Raw genomic sequence first — 13,245 nt, forward strand, 5'->3', positions numbered from 1 at the left:
GTTCAAGGCTAGCCAGGTCTACAGAGTGAGTTCCAACACAGCCAGGGCTACAAAAGAGAAAACCAAAGAGAAACCAAGCAAGCAAGCAAGCAAGCAAACAAAAATCCTACACGGAATTGTTTTCCAAGGAATGTGTTATTTGGGACAATTAGGGACTCCTGAGCTGTGCTTTGTGTTGACCAAGGTAACAATGTTATTATGTATTGAGTAATGTTGTATGATGGGAAAAGACATGTAAAGAATGGAGTGGGTTGGGAGAAGCCTTTAGCACTGAAAAGACAAACAGCAGAATGTGTACTTAAAGAGTAAGCAAATAAGAGCTGTGGTAAGCCGGGCAGTGGTGGCGCAGGCCTTTAATCCAGCACTTGGGAGGCAGAGGCAGGCTGATTTCTGAGTTCGAGGCCAGCCTGGTCTACAGAGTGAGTTCCAGGACTGCCAGGGCTACACAGAGAAACCCTGTCTCGAAAAATCAAAAAAAAAAAAAAAAAAAGCTGTGGTAATGGGATGCCAGGTTCCATGGTACACACCTTCACACCTACCATTCAGACACAGAGATAGGAAGATTTCTGAGTTCAAAGCCAGCCTGGTCTGTCCGGGATAGCCAGGGCTACAGGAAAGACACAGGAAAGACACAGTTTCAAAAAATAAAACAATAACAGCAAAAAGAAATGTTATCATTGGCAACAGCAAGGATGGGAACAGAGTGGTGGTTGCCGAAGTCTGGGAAGAGAAAGGGGGCGGGGTGTACGAATGAGGTCCAGTTAGAGAGAAGCCAGAGGGTTGGGGAGACGGCCATTCGGACATTCAGATGTCAGAACTGGAGTTCAGATCCCTAGAACCTACATAAAAGCTGGGTGAGACCTGGTATCCCATCTGTAATCCCAGCGTTTGGAAGCGTTCCCAAGGCAGAGTGGCTGACTAGACTATTGGAAAGACCTAGCTCCAGGTTCTACGGGAAATCAATTGGAGGGTGGATACTCCCTGGCCTTCTCACCCATATGCACACAAGCGCTTGTGTAACTAGGCACACACATGAAAACACACTAGATCACACCACATATACACTTGCACATTTTTATACACATTTGCATTATAGACACTTTTGGGTTTTGAAGACAGGGTTCCTCTGTGTAGCTCTGGACATCCTGGAACTCATTTTGCAGACCAGTTTGACCTCAAACTCACAGAGATCCACCTGCCTCTACCTCCCAAGTGCTGGGACTAAAGGCATGAGACACCACGGCCTGCCCATCCTTTTTGTTTTTGTTGTTTTGTTTTTTTTCAGAGAGAGTCTTAGCCTGGCAGTGGTGGCACATGCCTTTAATCCCAGCACAGGGAAGGCAGAGGATCTCTGAGTAGGAGGTCAGCTTGAGTTCCAGGACACCAACTCCCAGTGATCTGTCTACCTCTTCCTCCAGTGTGCTTCCATTAAAGGGGAGAACCACCAAGCCTGGTGTTGTTGAGTTTTGTGAGAACTCTAGTGCATGTGATAGTATGTCTGGACACCTTTTGGTGGAACTGGAAGAATCCTTTTGTTAGTTTTTATTTTGAAAAGCAGTCTGTGAAAGATTGGCTTCTGAAAATGGGTAGTTTAAATACAAGTTATCCAAACTATGTTTCACTGTGACCCCCCACCGACATGGCCTCACTATGTGGTTCTGAGTGTCCTGGAATCCACTATGTAGACCAGGCTCACAGAGATGGGATTAAAAGCTAACCAAACACGTTTCATTTCAATCCTGTAAACTACTGAGCCTCCTGGAGTGGAAGAGAAAAACTCTCACTTTGCTTGTCATGGTAATAAGAAATGACAATCCATGACAAAATAGGTGAATGTATAGAATAGGAGGCAAAAGAAATGGTTTCTTTTCTATTCTGTTATATACAGGCTCTGCAACAAAGGAAGACAAATTCCCATTCATTTTCTTGAGGTTGCAGAGGAGGGGGAGCCTGCAAACCTCCCGGCAAAAGGGGTTAGTGGGGGACTTAATTATATCAAGTCCACTATCACTTGATAATGCATGAAAAGAAAAATATTACCACTTCTCGACCTTTTGGCTAAGATCAAGTGTGAAAAGAAAAATATTGGCATTCTCTTTGATGTTGACTTTATAATTTCTGTTAGTTAGTATAAAACTATTACTTGCAGTTCCATAGAAACAAATAGTATTCAACTGCATTTCCTAAACCCTTTTTTAAATTAATTAATTAATTTATTTATTTATTTATTGTCACAAAGGTATCAAAGTTGGGTGTCACCAAAGCACCCCAGGCTTGGTGCAGCTCAGTTAGTAGAGAGCTTGCCTACCACCCAGGATGCCCCGGGCTCCTTCTTCAGCATCCTGGGTGTGGTAGCATAGGCTTGTACTCCCAGCACTTTGGAGATGGAGACTGGAGGATTAGAAATTCAAGACCAGCCTGGGCTACATGAGATCAAGTCTCCCTCTCCCCATCTCCCCCCTCCCTTTCTTTCTTCTTAATGGATATTTTATTTATTTACATTTCAAATGTTACCCTCTTTCCCAGTTTCCCCTCTGCAAACTTCCTATCCCATCTCCCTGAGACCCAGTCTTTAAGAAAAAAAAATTTTTTTTTGCCATAAGATGGTTCAGTAAATACCTATGTTTGATCCTGCACAAGATGGGAGGCAACCAACTCCCAAACATTGTCCTCTGACTTCATGAGCACCCAGGTTCTTAACCACACACACACACACACACACACACAAAATAGAATTAAAAAATTAAGTGAAACAGAAAGACCTTCACCTCAAACTGCCATCATTGTTTTGATTTGTTTTTTGAGATGGAGGTTCTTGCTGTACAGCCTAAGCTGGCCTGGCAGTCACCCATCTTTCTGCTCCAAATTCTGGGCTATGGGGGTACCAAACACTGCTGTGTGCTTCTGTGCTTCTCTTACAGGGGCTCAGTCTATTGCCGGAATCATTATTTCTTCTTTTTTTTCTTCTTCTTCCTCTTCCCCTTCCTCCTCTCTCCCATTCCCCTCTCCCTCACCCCCTCTTCTTCCTCTTCCTCCTCCTCCTTTTTTGTTTTTTGTTTTATTGCTTTTTTTTTAAAGATTTATTTATTATTATAATATCTAAATACACTGTAGCTGTCTTCAGATACACCAGAAGAGGGTGTCAGATCTCATTACGGATGGTTGTGAACCACCATGTGGTTGCTGGGATTTGAACTCAGAACCTTCGGAAGAGCAGTCGGTGCTCTTAACCACTGAGCCATCTCTCCAGCCCTGTTTTATTGTTTTTAGACAGGGTTTCTTTTTGTAGCCCTGGTTGTCCTGGAACTCTCTATGTAGACCAGGCTGGCCTGAACTCAAGAGATATGTCTGCTTCTGCTTTTCACTGGAATTAAGGCGTGTGCCACCAAGACCTGCTTATGGTCTGAATTTCAGAGATCTCTCAATGGCTGGCCCATGTCTATCTTCTGCCAATGTGCTCTGGCTTTATATATATTTTCTGGAGTAGTACAATTTGGACACAGAAGGGTGTAAAGTGACCAGCAGTTAGTAAATCCCAAGTACGAGTTGAATTTTAGAGCAGATAAGCCAAAGGTCAAATTCGTGGCTGGGAAGTAGATTAGTACTTAAAAGACATTCCCAGGGTCCCTAAGGGCTCCATCTGTGAGTGCGCTATCTGTAGTCCTGTTGTGGTCTAAGATACCACTCTCTTTGTTATTTGTAAATTTACCACAGGCTGGGCAGTAAAGTACAGATAGGAAGAAAAGAGTGTGAACGTTTGCAGTTTTAACAGAACTCCTTTTATTTGCTATGCATTGCAACAACCCTCTAAAAGCAATAATGGCGATAAACATGCAAGTTAATCTACAACTTTATCACCCTAGTAAATCATTGGTTCCTATTTTCCTTCCATAGGCTGAACACAGTGAGCACTGGTAGCTCTTTGCTTGGCTTAAGCGCTGCTTGTTAAAATCTAAAAAAAAAAAAAAAAAAAAGATTTACAGTTTTGCTTTAAAGTTTTTTCTATAAAGCATCTCTGAGCTGCAAAAACTCGTCTTTAGGTTATGGTTTTGGCGGAGACCTAAGCCTGCAAGTAGGAATATTTTAAAGATGATACTTTCGAACTTGCACCGCAGGGTTGGGTGTCGGTCAAGGTTAGGCGGAGGGCGACAGGCCAACTCCAAAGACACGGCGGGGGAGGGGTGCGGTGGAGAAAGCGAGCCGCAGCCAATCGCACGCGCTCTCCCGACACCTGCCGCCTTGGCGCCTTTTCTAGCCTACTCGGCGCACGCACTGGCTGCGCGCGCAGCTCGCCTCCAGCGGTCTTGCTGGAGCACCTCGGTAGGTGTACGTGCGGAAGGAAGTGACGTAGATCCAGAGGGCCGACCGGGGGGGCGGGGCCGAGCTATAAGCTTCGGGTGGGAGGCAGCGCTGCCTTCAGAAGGCGTGCGGAGCGCGGGCTGCTGCATTGCGGACTGAGGAGGCGCTTCCTAGTGAGTGACTCCCTTGTCAGCGGCACGGCCCGTCGTGGTCCTCGCGTGGCGGGCGGACCAGAGCGAGACGCCAGGGCCCGGGTGGTGCGGGCGGGGAGGCGGAGGGGTGTCGCGGAGCCCGGGGCTACGGAGCGCGGGTTGCAGGTGCAGCGCGGTGGGTGTGGGGAGCCGCTGTACCCTGCGCCCCTCGGGTCCTCCGGGCCTTCGCAGGCCGGTGCTAGGCCGCGGGTTCGAGAGTCACCACGCTGAGGCGCAGGCTTGTTCCGCCGGGAGCACGTGGTGGCGGCTGGAGGAAGTCGCCCCAGGGAACGGCTGTCGGGGTACGTGGGTGACCTTGGGGCCCCTCGCAGGAGGGCGTCACAGCTGAAAAGGACAAAGCTGTTTTCTATTCAGTTTCTAGTGTCACGGACATTTAGAAGAGGGGTAGTTTCCAAGAACCGCACGTTGGAACTTCGGCACCACCGGGTCTTTTTTTTGCCAGGCTCTCTCTCTTGGCCCAGCGTGTGGGATCTCATTTTTCTAGGGCAGAATAGGTCTGAACGTTGCAGGTAATACTAAGAACGTCGCTAGCATCTCCTAAGATGGGAGAACATAGAAATACGACCTCTTTGTACGAGCTCTTTTAGAACTAGCTGTAGAGAACCAGCGTGCACCCTGGTGTTGGACAGCTCTCTAAAATGGTGTTTGAGGATAAGAAAACTGCATTTGCAAACTTTTCAGTTAGCACACTTTGTCCCGAGCGTAAAATGAAATGATCTCCTTATACTTAGGCAGAAGACTGGACTGGATTGCTGTTCAGTTTCTGTGCTATTTTTTTAAAATAGGATTTAAGTGGGAAATAGTTGTGTTACAGAAATTCTCCGCTACCTGATACTTTTATTCTAAGATTAGATGAGTTGGCTCTGAGCTGTGAAATATGACCTCTTTGACAAAGACATTTAAGCTGATTCAGGATGTTATCTACAAAGAAAACGGGATTTAGCTTGTGTGGGTCCACCTGCATTTATTTTCTGTTAAGGATTATAATAAACTGCTTTATACAGGAATCCAATATCAGCTACTTTTTATATAGAGAGCATAATACTTTTTACTTTGAGAGAGGATGTTGTCAAGGAATGGTGGCTGTGAACCTGGCCTGTGTTGACTGGTTAGATCTGTCTGCCTAACCCCACCCTAAGGCTAAGTGGTTATATGCCTGTGGCAATGTGCTTATTTATAATAGGGCAAGGATATGGGCTAAATTTGGGTTAGACAACAATGAAAGTTAATTAAACGACCCTCAGGCCTTGGGTCTATTGTGTGTAAGTGATTTCCTTCTCTCCCAGATGAGTGCTATACAAAATAAACTTCAGTGACCTCAAGTGGTTTTGGCCTTTTGGTTGCTATTCAGAAAACTATATGGAAATGAAAACCTGCTACCTATTTCCTATTGCCTTTTCAATTTCCCAAAGAAGGTCTCCCCTATGAATCCATGGGTAGCCTTGAACTCAGATCCACCTGCTTCTGTTTGGAGAGTGATAAGATTAAAGGCAAGTGCCACCACACCCAGCAAAGTTAGGCTCTTAAAATTAAAACCTTTGCAGTCGGGCATGGTGCCACACACCGTTGGTCCCAGCACTGGGGTAAGGCAGAGGCAGGTGGATCACTGAGTTTGAGGTCAGCTAGTGCTGAAGAGTAAGAGCCTGTCTTTAAAACATCTCAACAGCTGGGCAGTGGTGGTCCATTCCTTTAATCCCAGCACTGGGGAGGCAGAGGCAGGCGGTTTCTGAGTTCGAGGCCAGCCTGGTCTACAGAGTGAGTTCCAGGACAGCCAGGGCTACACAGAGAAAAAGATTGGGAGAGAAGTCAAGAATCTCATAGGTGGTCAGGGAGTTACAACTGCAGTAGTAAAGAAGTAGGACTTGAAAGAACAGGGCTAGGCACTGTCTAATTTTGAGGATCTAGATCGGGTCCTCAATTAAGGAACTTCCTTTTGTGTGAACTCAGGATTTGAAATGAAATGTGCTTGTCAGAACCATTGCATGGCTTATTTTTTAATGAAAAGTCTGGCTAGTATCATTGCTTAGCTTCCAGCTCAAAGTTAAGGTCATAGATCAAAAGAACTATGTCTTTATCCTAGTTGTATCTTAATTTTTATTAGAATTGAATGGTTTTCCTAATGTTTGGTAACATCAAAGATGTGTAAGTAAAAGTGAGAAATCAAGATTAACTTTCTCTTGGCAAAGATTGTTGACATTGGTGACATCTTGGACCAAATGAGAATTGTTTTACTTTTAAATGTCCCATCATCAGCTCCCAGTTAGGCTGTTCTATCTGGTATGTCTTGCCATGCTTGCAGAGTATAGATTTGACAATTTGAAAATTCAAAAAGCTATATAAATAGGTATGTTGCTATATGTAAGATTTTAAATGAGTCAGTTAAGACTTAAAGAATAACTGGGTTTATTTTATCTTGCCAGGTTGTCACTGTGTAGACCAGGTTGACCTTGAAAACAAATTCTCTGCTTCCCAAGTGCTGGGATTAAAGGCATGTGTGACTAGCTTTGACACTTTGGCTACTTTGGAACTACTATGGTGTTCACAAATGCAGAGTTGAGTGTTGGGATTAAATGGAAATTTCATGTCTTTTTTTTTTTTTTTTAACTTTCCCTTCTACACAGGGCTTCTCTGTGTAGTCCTGGCTGTCCTTGTAGCTCTAGACTAAGCTGAATTCAAACTCAGATCCACCCACCTAAGTGCTGAGATTAAAGGCATGTGCCACCACTGCCCAGTTCTAAATTGTTTTTTTGTTATTCTTAATTTTAGTTCAATGAATTAAAATCGAAATAACTTGTTTCTTAGAAAAATAAGGTGTAATTGGGTTATAAAGCCAAATTTAGACATTAATACCAACAGCCTGTTTAGGCTCAAAATTGTTCAATCATTTTATTACTATTATTATTTATTATTAATCATATCAACTTGAGACCTGTTTGGGAAAGCAGAATATTTTAGGGATAGCTATTTCAGACAAGCATTAATGTGTTAGCTGTTTTTTTGTTTTTTTTTTTCCCTAGAATATGATTAAAATTGGCTCAGGGTGGGGCCTTCTAGTTCTGGCTCTAGCGATTGGGTCTGTTTCTGGTGAGGTAGTAGTGATAAACTGTAACAGAAGGGACAAGAGATTGGGCTTCTGAGAACATGTATGATCTGGCATTTGACTTTAATCATTAAAGCATGGGGATTCAAAAATACTAATGAATAGGCCTTAGAACTAGTCCTGAGTGTTTTGTAAAATAACAGTCTTAATTCTCCTAGCTTCTGGATTTTTTTTCTTTGTCTTTGGATACTAAGTTTAAGCATTTATTTGGACAGAGTGGTGCCCACTAGCTGTTCTATTCTAGTACTTGGGAGGCAAGAGGCAGAACGAACATGGCCAGCTTGGACAACTTAAGAAAACTGAAAGGCTTGCCATCCTAGTTTTTCTTTTGATTAAACAAACTTAATAGTGGTGATATTCTAACTAGTTTTCTCTATACTTTGGGTTTTGTTTTGTTTTTTATTTGTTTTGTAGCTCTAGCTGGCTGGCTTCGGAATTGCCTGCCTCCCAAGTGCTAGGATTAAAGGCATCACCATCACTACCCAATTGATATCATGATTCTTAATTCAACTTTTAATCTAAGAACAAATTATCACACTCTGAATCTAACATGGAATAGCATTATCCATGTTCAGATATCTTTGTCTCAAGGCTCAGGTTTATCCTTTGTAGCTTTCTTTTTGCTATCCCACCTCACTTCAGCATCCAGTCAAGGATCACTGAATTGGTTATCAGTAAATTAAACATTTTAGTTAATGTCTAGGAGACAGGTTATGGTATAGTTCTCAGTGCTGGGAAGTTGACATGGTAGGATCTCAGTTCATGGCCAGCCAGAACTTTCTGGTGAGATCCTGGTTCAAGCACCACAGAGCTTTTCTAGAAAAGTAACTATATTTAGGAGTAAGTTTGGCATAATGACGATCCCATGGTAAGCCTTTAGTAACCTGATGCAGTAATCTCTGTTTTATTATATTCTGTTTTAATATCAGGTACTCTCTTGTAGCAGCTGAGAATGATGGATCAAGCCAGATCAGCATTCTCTAACTTGGTAAGGTACTTTCATCTATCTGAAAAAAATGTCCAGTAAAAAACAAAACAAAAACATGACTTCACCCAATGAGTACAAGATGATACCCCAAATTTTGACCAGCCTTTTTTTTTTTTTTTAAACATCTGAACTAATGGTATTAAGGCGAAACAGATTGCACAAAAGATGTACTAGGTTTTTCTTTGAGGCAAGGTCTTTCTATATTGCCTCAGGTTGACCTTGAACTCCATCTTCCTTTTTTCCCCAAGTGCTGGAGATTGTAGACAGATATATACAACACCCCAAAACAAATATGTTCAGTTTCGATTAAGATTCATTATGTGGGGCTAGAGGGATGGCTTAGAGGTTAAGAACACTGCCTACTCTTCCAGAGGTCCTGAGTTCAATTCCCAGCAACCACATGGTAGCTCACAACCATCTGTAATGGGATCCGGTGCCCTCTTCTGGTGTGTTTGAAGACAGCTACAGTGTACTCATACATAAAAAAATAAACAAACAAACAAACAGATCTTTTAAAAAAGAAAAGGTACAGTGTACTTTAGAATGAATCTTTAAAAAATTAATTATGGGAAATACTTATGAAGAATAGGGTAGCTTTGGCTGTTCTGGAGAGGTTATGTAACAAGGTAGAACTAAAATGTATGCCAGTAATCCCAGCTATTCAAGAGGAATCATTAGCCAGTCAGGGCTAGTCTGAGCAATGTGGCAAGATAAACCCATCTCTTTAAAAGAGAAAAAAAGTATTATAAATAAGAAATGTTATAGGAAACAGGAAATAGAAACCCTAGAAAGGCTGAGTGAAAGAGTGTTAGTGGGCTGGAGAGATGGCTCAGCGGTTAAGAGCACTGTCTCCTGAGTTCAGTTCCCAATGACCACATGGTGGCTCACAGCCATCTGTAATGAGGTCTGACGCCCTCTTCTGGGGTGTCTGAAGACAGCGATAGTGTACTTACATAAAATACATATTTTTTTAAAGACTGTTAGTTAGCCTTCATCTGCCATTTACAGAACTGGGCACAGAAAGGAGTATCAGTTATAAAGGGTAACTTTCCATATGAATGTTTGTCATATTATTATGCATATAGTACAATGACCAAACTACTATAATGTCTTAATATTTGTATCTCTTTTCTCTCTTTTAAAATATCAGTTTGGTGGGGAACCATTGTCATACACCCGGTTTAGCCTTGCTCGGCAAGTAGATGGAGATAACAGTCATGTGGAGATGAAACTGGCTGCAGATGAAGAAGAGAATGCCGACAATAACATGAAGGCTAGTGTCAGAAAACCCAAGAGGTTTAATGGAAGACTCTGCTTTGCAGCTATTGCACTAGTCATTTTCTTCTTGATTGGTAAGAATGAGTGGCCATTCAGAAGGATTTCTGATGACTAACTAGTTCTTGTTTCATTTGGATGAGGAGATGCTTTGTACTTTAAATGGCACTGAGACTCTCTACCTGCCAGCAGATTAGGTCCTGTAAGATCGGAAACGTTTAAATTATGGATGTTTTATTAGATATACGCAGGACATTTGGAATAGTACTAAAAAAGGCTTCCAGTAAGACAAGGTGTGCACCCAGGTCTTAAACAGGTCACTGTAAAATATGACTTAGTTGTGGTAATTTAAATTCCATTAAACTGAGGTTCATAATTTTCTATTCTTATAATTTAATTAAAAGATTTCAGGGATAAGTTAAAAATGAATTCTGTGAGTTTAGCTCTAAAACTTCTGTTTTTAGGATTCATGACCGGCTACCTGGGCTATTGTAAGCGTGTAGAACAAAAAGAAGAGTGTGTGAAACTGGCTGAAACGGAGGAGACAGACAAGTCAGAAACCATGGAGACAGAGGATGTTCCTACATCATCTCGCTTATATTGGGCAGACCTCAAAACAATGTTGTCAGAGAAGTTGAACTCCATAGAGTTTGCTGACACCATCAAGTAAGCTCGACTTCCCAAGTTCAGTCCTGATGGAAACAGTTTTTGTTGAGGGGTAGAGAGACTTGAAAGGCTTTCAGAGGGTCCTCCTGACAATGTGGAACTATGCTGACAGGAAATTAGGACTTATCTGGAGAGCCTCATAGCTTCCTTTTTCTTCAGAATCATTTTATCAGTTGTAGTGGGATGTCAGATTTTCTTCTGTTCTAATATTCCTTTTAAAAAATTTTAAATTAAAATTACTTTTTATGTATTATGAGTATAGCCTGCATATAATAATAAATGTGCATTACTAATTACACTTATCTCCTAGTGCCTACATAAGCCTTATAGATGGTTGTGAGCCAGCATGTGGGTGCTGGAATCCAAAATGGTACTTCTACAAGACCAAAAATGTTACATCCCAGAGCCATTACAATCCTCTAGCTCCCTTTAAAGATTTTGATTTGTATTTGTGTGTGCCAGTGCAGTATTGGATTCACCAATAGTGTTTACAGTGTTTGATCTTGCTTCTCCAGATCTCCTAGATGGTGTTGTTTATCATTCCCCTAAAACTCCTATACAGATATATAAGGATGAGGCTTTTTTTTTTTTTTAATTTTTAAAAAAGACTTGTTTATTATTATATGTAAGTACACTGTAGCTGTCTTCAGACACTCCAGAAGAGGGCATCAGATCTCATTACAGATGGTTGTGAGCCACCATGTGGTCACTGGGATTTGAACTCAGGACCTTCAGAAGAGCAGTCAGTGCTCTTAACTGATAAGTTAATAATAAGTTAACTGATAAGGTAATAAAGGTCCCCTATGAAAAGGGTTCAGACCCGAAGAGTCAGAGATCCACAGGTTGAGAACCTCCAGCCCTCAATCTTGTTGCTCTCCTTATTCAAGACCACTCCTGTTGCAGTTGCTCTTAAGCATGAGTGTGCTCCCTTCTGAAAGTCTCCATAGCAGCCATCTCTCCAGCCCCAGAATGAGGCTTTTAAAGGAATCTTCATGTTAAATAGAATTTTTTAAAAAGTAACTGAAGTTACTTAAGGCATTAAGGTACATTTTATTTTCCTCTGTAACTGGTTAATCCAGCAGTTTTGAGTCATACTTCATTTACCTTGACTTTGAAGGGTAAGGTATTAAAACAATTTGCTTGATCCTTGAAGTAAGTATTTAAATAGACATTTTAATGCAGACTTTTTTTTAGTTGACTGGTGGTGGTGCACATGGTCAATCCAGGTACTCATGGGAGGCAGAGGCAGGAGGATCTCTCTCTAGACCAGCCTGGTCTATAGAGCAAGTTCCAGGACAGCCAGGGCTACACAGAAACCTTGTTTCAAACAAGACTTTTATTCTTCCAGGCAGCTGAGCCAGAATACATACACTCCTCGTGAGGCTGGATCTCAAAAAGATGAAAATCTTGCCTATTATATTGAAAATCAGTTCCATGAATTTAAATTCAGCAAAGTCTGGCGAGATGAACACTATGTGAAGATTCAAGTGAAAAGCAGGTATGTTGTAATAGTAGTAGCTCATTTTATAGAGGTAACTGCTTTGAGATGGTCAGTAGATGAAACTTTCAAAATGAAAATCAAGGTTAAAATTTAGAGATTACTTTTCCTAATGCAAGTCAAATGCTATGTATACTAACTTGGATTTTTCTTAAAGGATGGCTTTAACTTTATTTTTTATCTTTTAGCATTGCTCAAAACATGGTGACCATAGTGGATTCAGATGGTAACTTTGAGTCAGTGGAGTCTCCCGAGGGTTATGTGGCATTCAGTAAACCTGCAGAAGTTTCTGTAAGTAAAAACAGTGAGTTGACTTTCCAGTGTCTCAACTAAGGAAATTAGATATCCCGGTATAAATTGCTGGTTATGAGATTCTTATTTTTGGACCTTTATTTATTACCTTTGGATGACTTGTTTTGTAAGACCCTAAATCAGTGGTCCTCAATCTCCCCTTTAATATAGTCCGTCACTGTGGTGATCTCTAACCATGAAGTTACCTTTGCTGCTATTGAATGTCTTGCTCTACATTCTGCTTTCCAAGGGTCCCCTGTGAAAAGGGTTCAGACCCGAAGGAAGAGTCAGAGATCCACAGGTTGAGAACCTCCTGCCCTAAATCTTTTGCTCTCCTTATTCACTCTCCCATTGCAGTTGCTCTTAAGCATGAGTGTGCTCCCTTCTGAAAGTCCTTATCAATCACAGATCAAGAGAATGCCCTGCAGCCATGCCAACAAGGGACATTCCCTCAATTTAAGTTTCTAATGACTCTGGCTTCTGTCAAGTTGACAAACAAGAGCACAACACCTGAGATACATAGGTTGTTTTTTGACCTCTGTAAAAGCCACATGTACGCACAATCAGTTTCTGTGTTTTCAGATGCTTTAGATTCGGATGTGGAAACATGGAGTAAGTGCTTACATGCCTGATCTGTGTGTGTTTATCCTGTTCTCCTTTCCCTAGATAGAGTTGAGGCAATGTAAAAGCAGAATGAGATGTAGAACTCATGAAGCCAGAACTCTTAGATTTTTTTTTTTTTTCCAGGAACATTGCTTACTTTAGAATTATCAAAAGTTTGGAATTTGATTTTGCCCGCCCCCCTCCTTTTTTCTCTGGCTCCCTCTGGAGCAGGCTGGCCTCAAACTCAGGGAGATCCACATGCCTTTGCCTCCCAAGTACTAAGATTAGAGGACTGCTACTAGCACTGACAGGC

At 41.8% G+C, this 13,245-nt stretch overlaps 1 protein-coding gene across 2 annotated transcripts in view; it reads left to right on the top strand.

Moving 5' to 3' along the window:
- The first annotated feature begins 4,330 nt into the window (after positions 1 to 4,330).
- The window catches only part of Tfrc (transferrin receptor), a 24,312-nt gene continuing 15,397 nt past the window's right edge, over positions 4,331 to 13,245 (top strand). Inside the window, exons 1-6 of one of the 2 annotated variants that reach the window (XM_021185150.1) lie at positions 4,331 to 4,472; positions 8,541 to 8,599; positions 9,750 to 9,951; positions 10,339 to 10,540; positions 11,889 to 12,038; positions 12,227 to 12,329. In XM_021185150.1, coding sequence (XP_021040809.1) covers positions 8,564 to 8,599; positions 9,750 to 9,951; positions 10,339 to 10,540; positions 11,889 to 12,038; positions 12,227 to 12,329 — 693 coding nt within the window. In that variant the 5' untranslated portion in view covers positions 4,331 to 4,472; positions 8,541 to 8,563. Of the gene's footprint in view, positions 4,473 to 4,562; positions 4,793 to 8,540; positions 8,600 to 9,749; positions 9,952 to 10,338; positions 10,541 to 11,888; positions 12,039 to 12,226; positions 12,330 to 13,245 lie in introns of those variants that run through there. The other variant, XM_029470576.1, reaches the window with a different exon arrangement.

This window comes from Mus caroli, chromosome 16 (assembly GCF_900094665.2).
Source record: "Mus caroli chromosome 16, CAROLI_EIJ_v1.1, whole genome shotgun sequence".
NCBI lineage: Eukaryota > Metazoa > Chordata > Mammalia > Rodentia > Muridae > Mus > Mus caroli.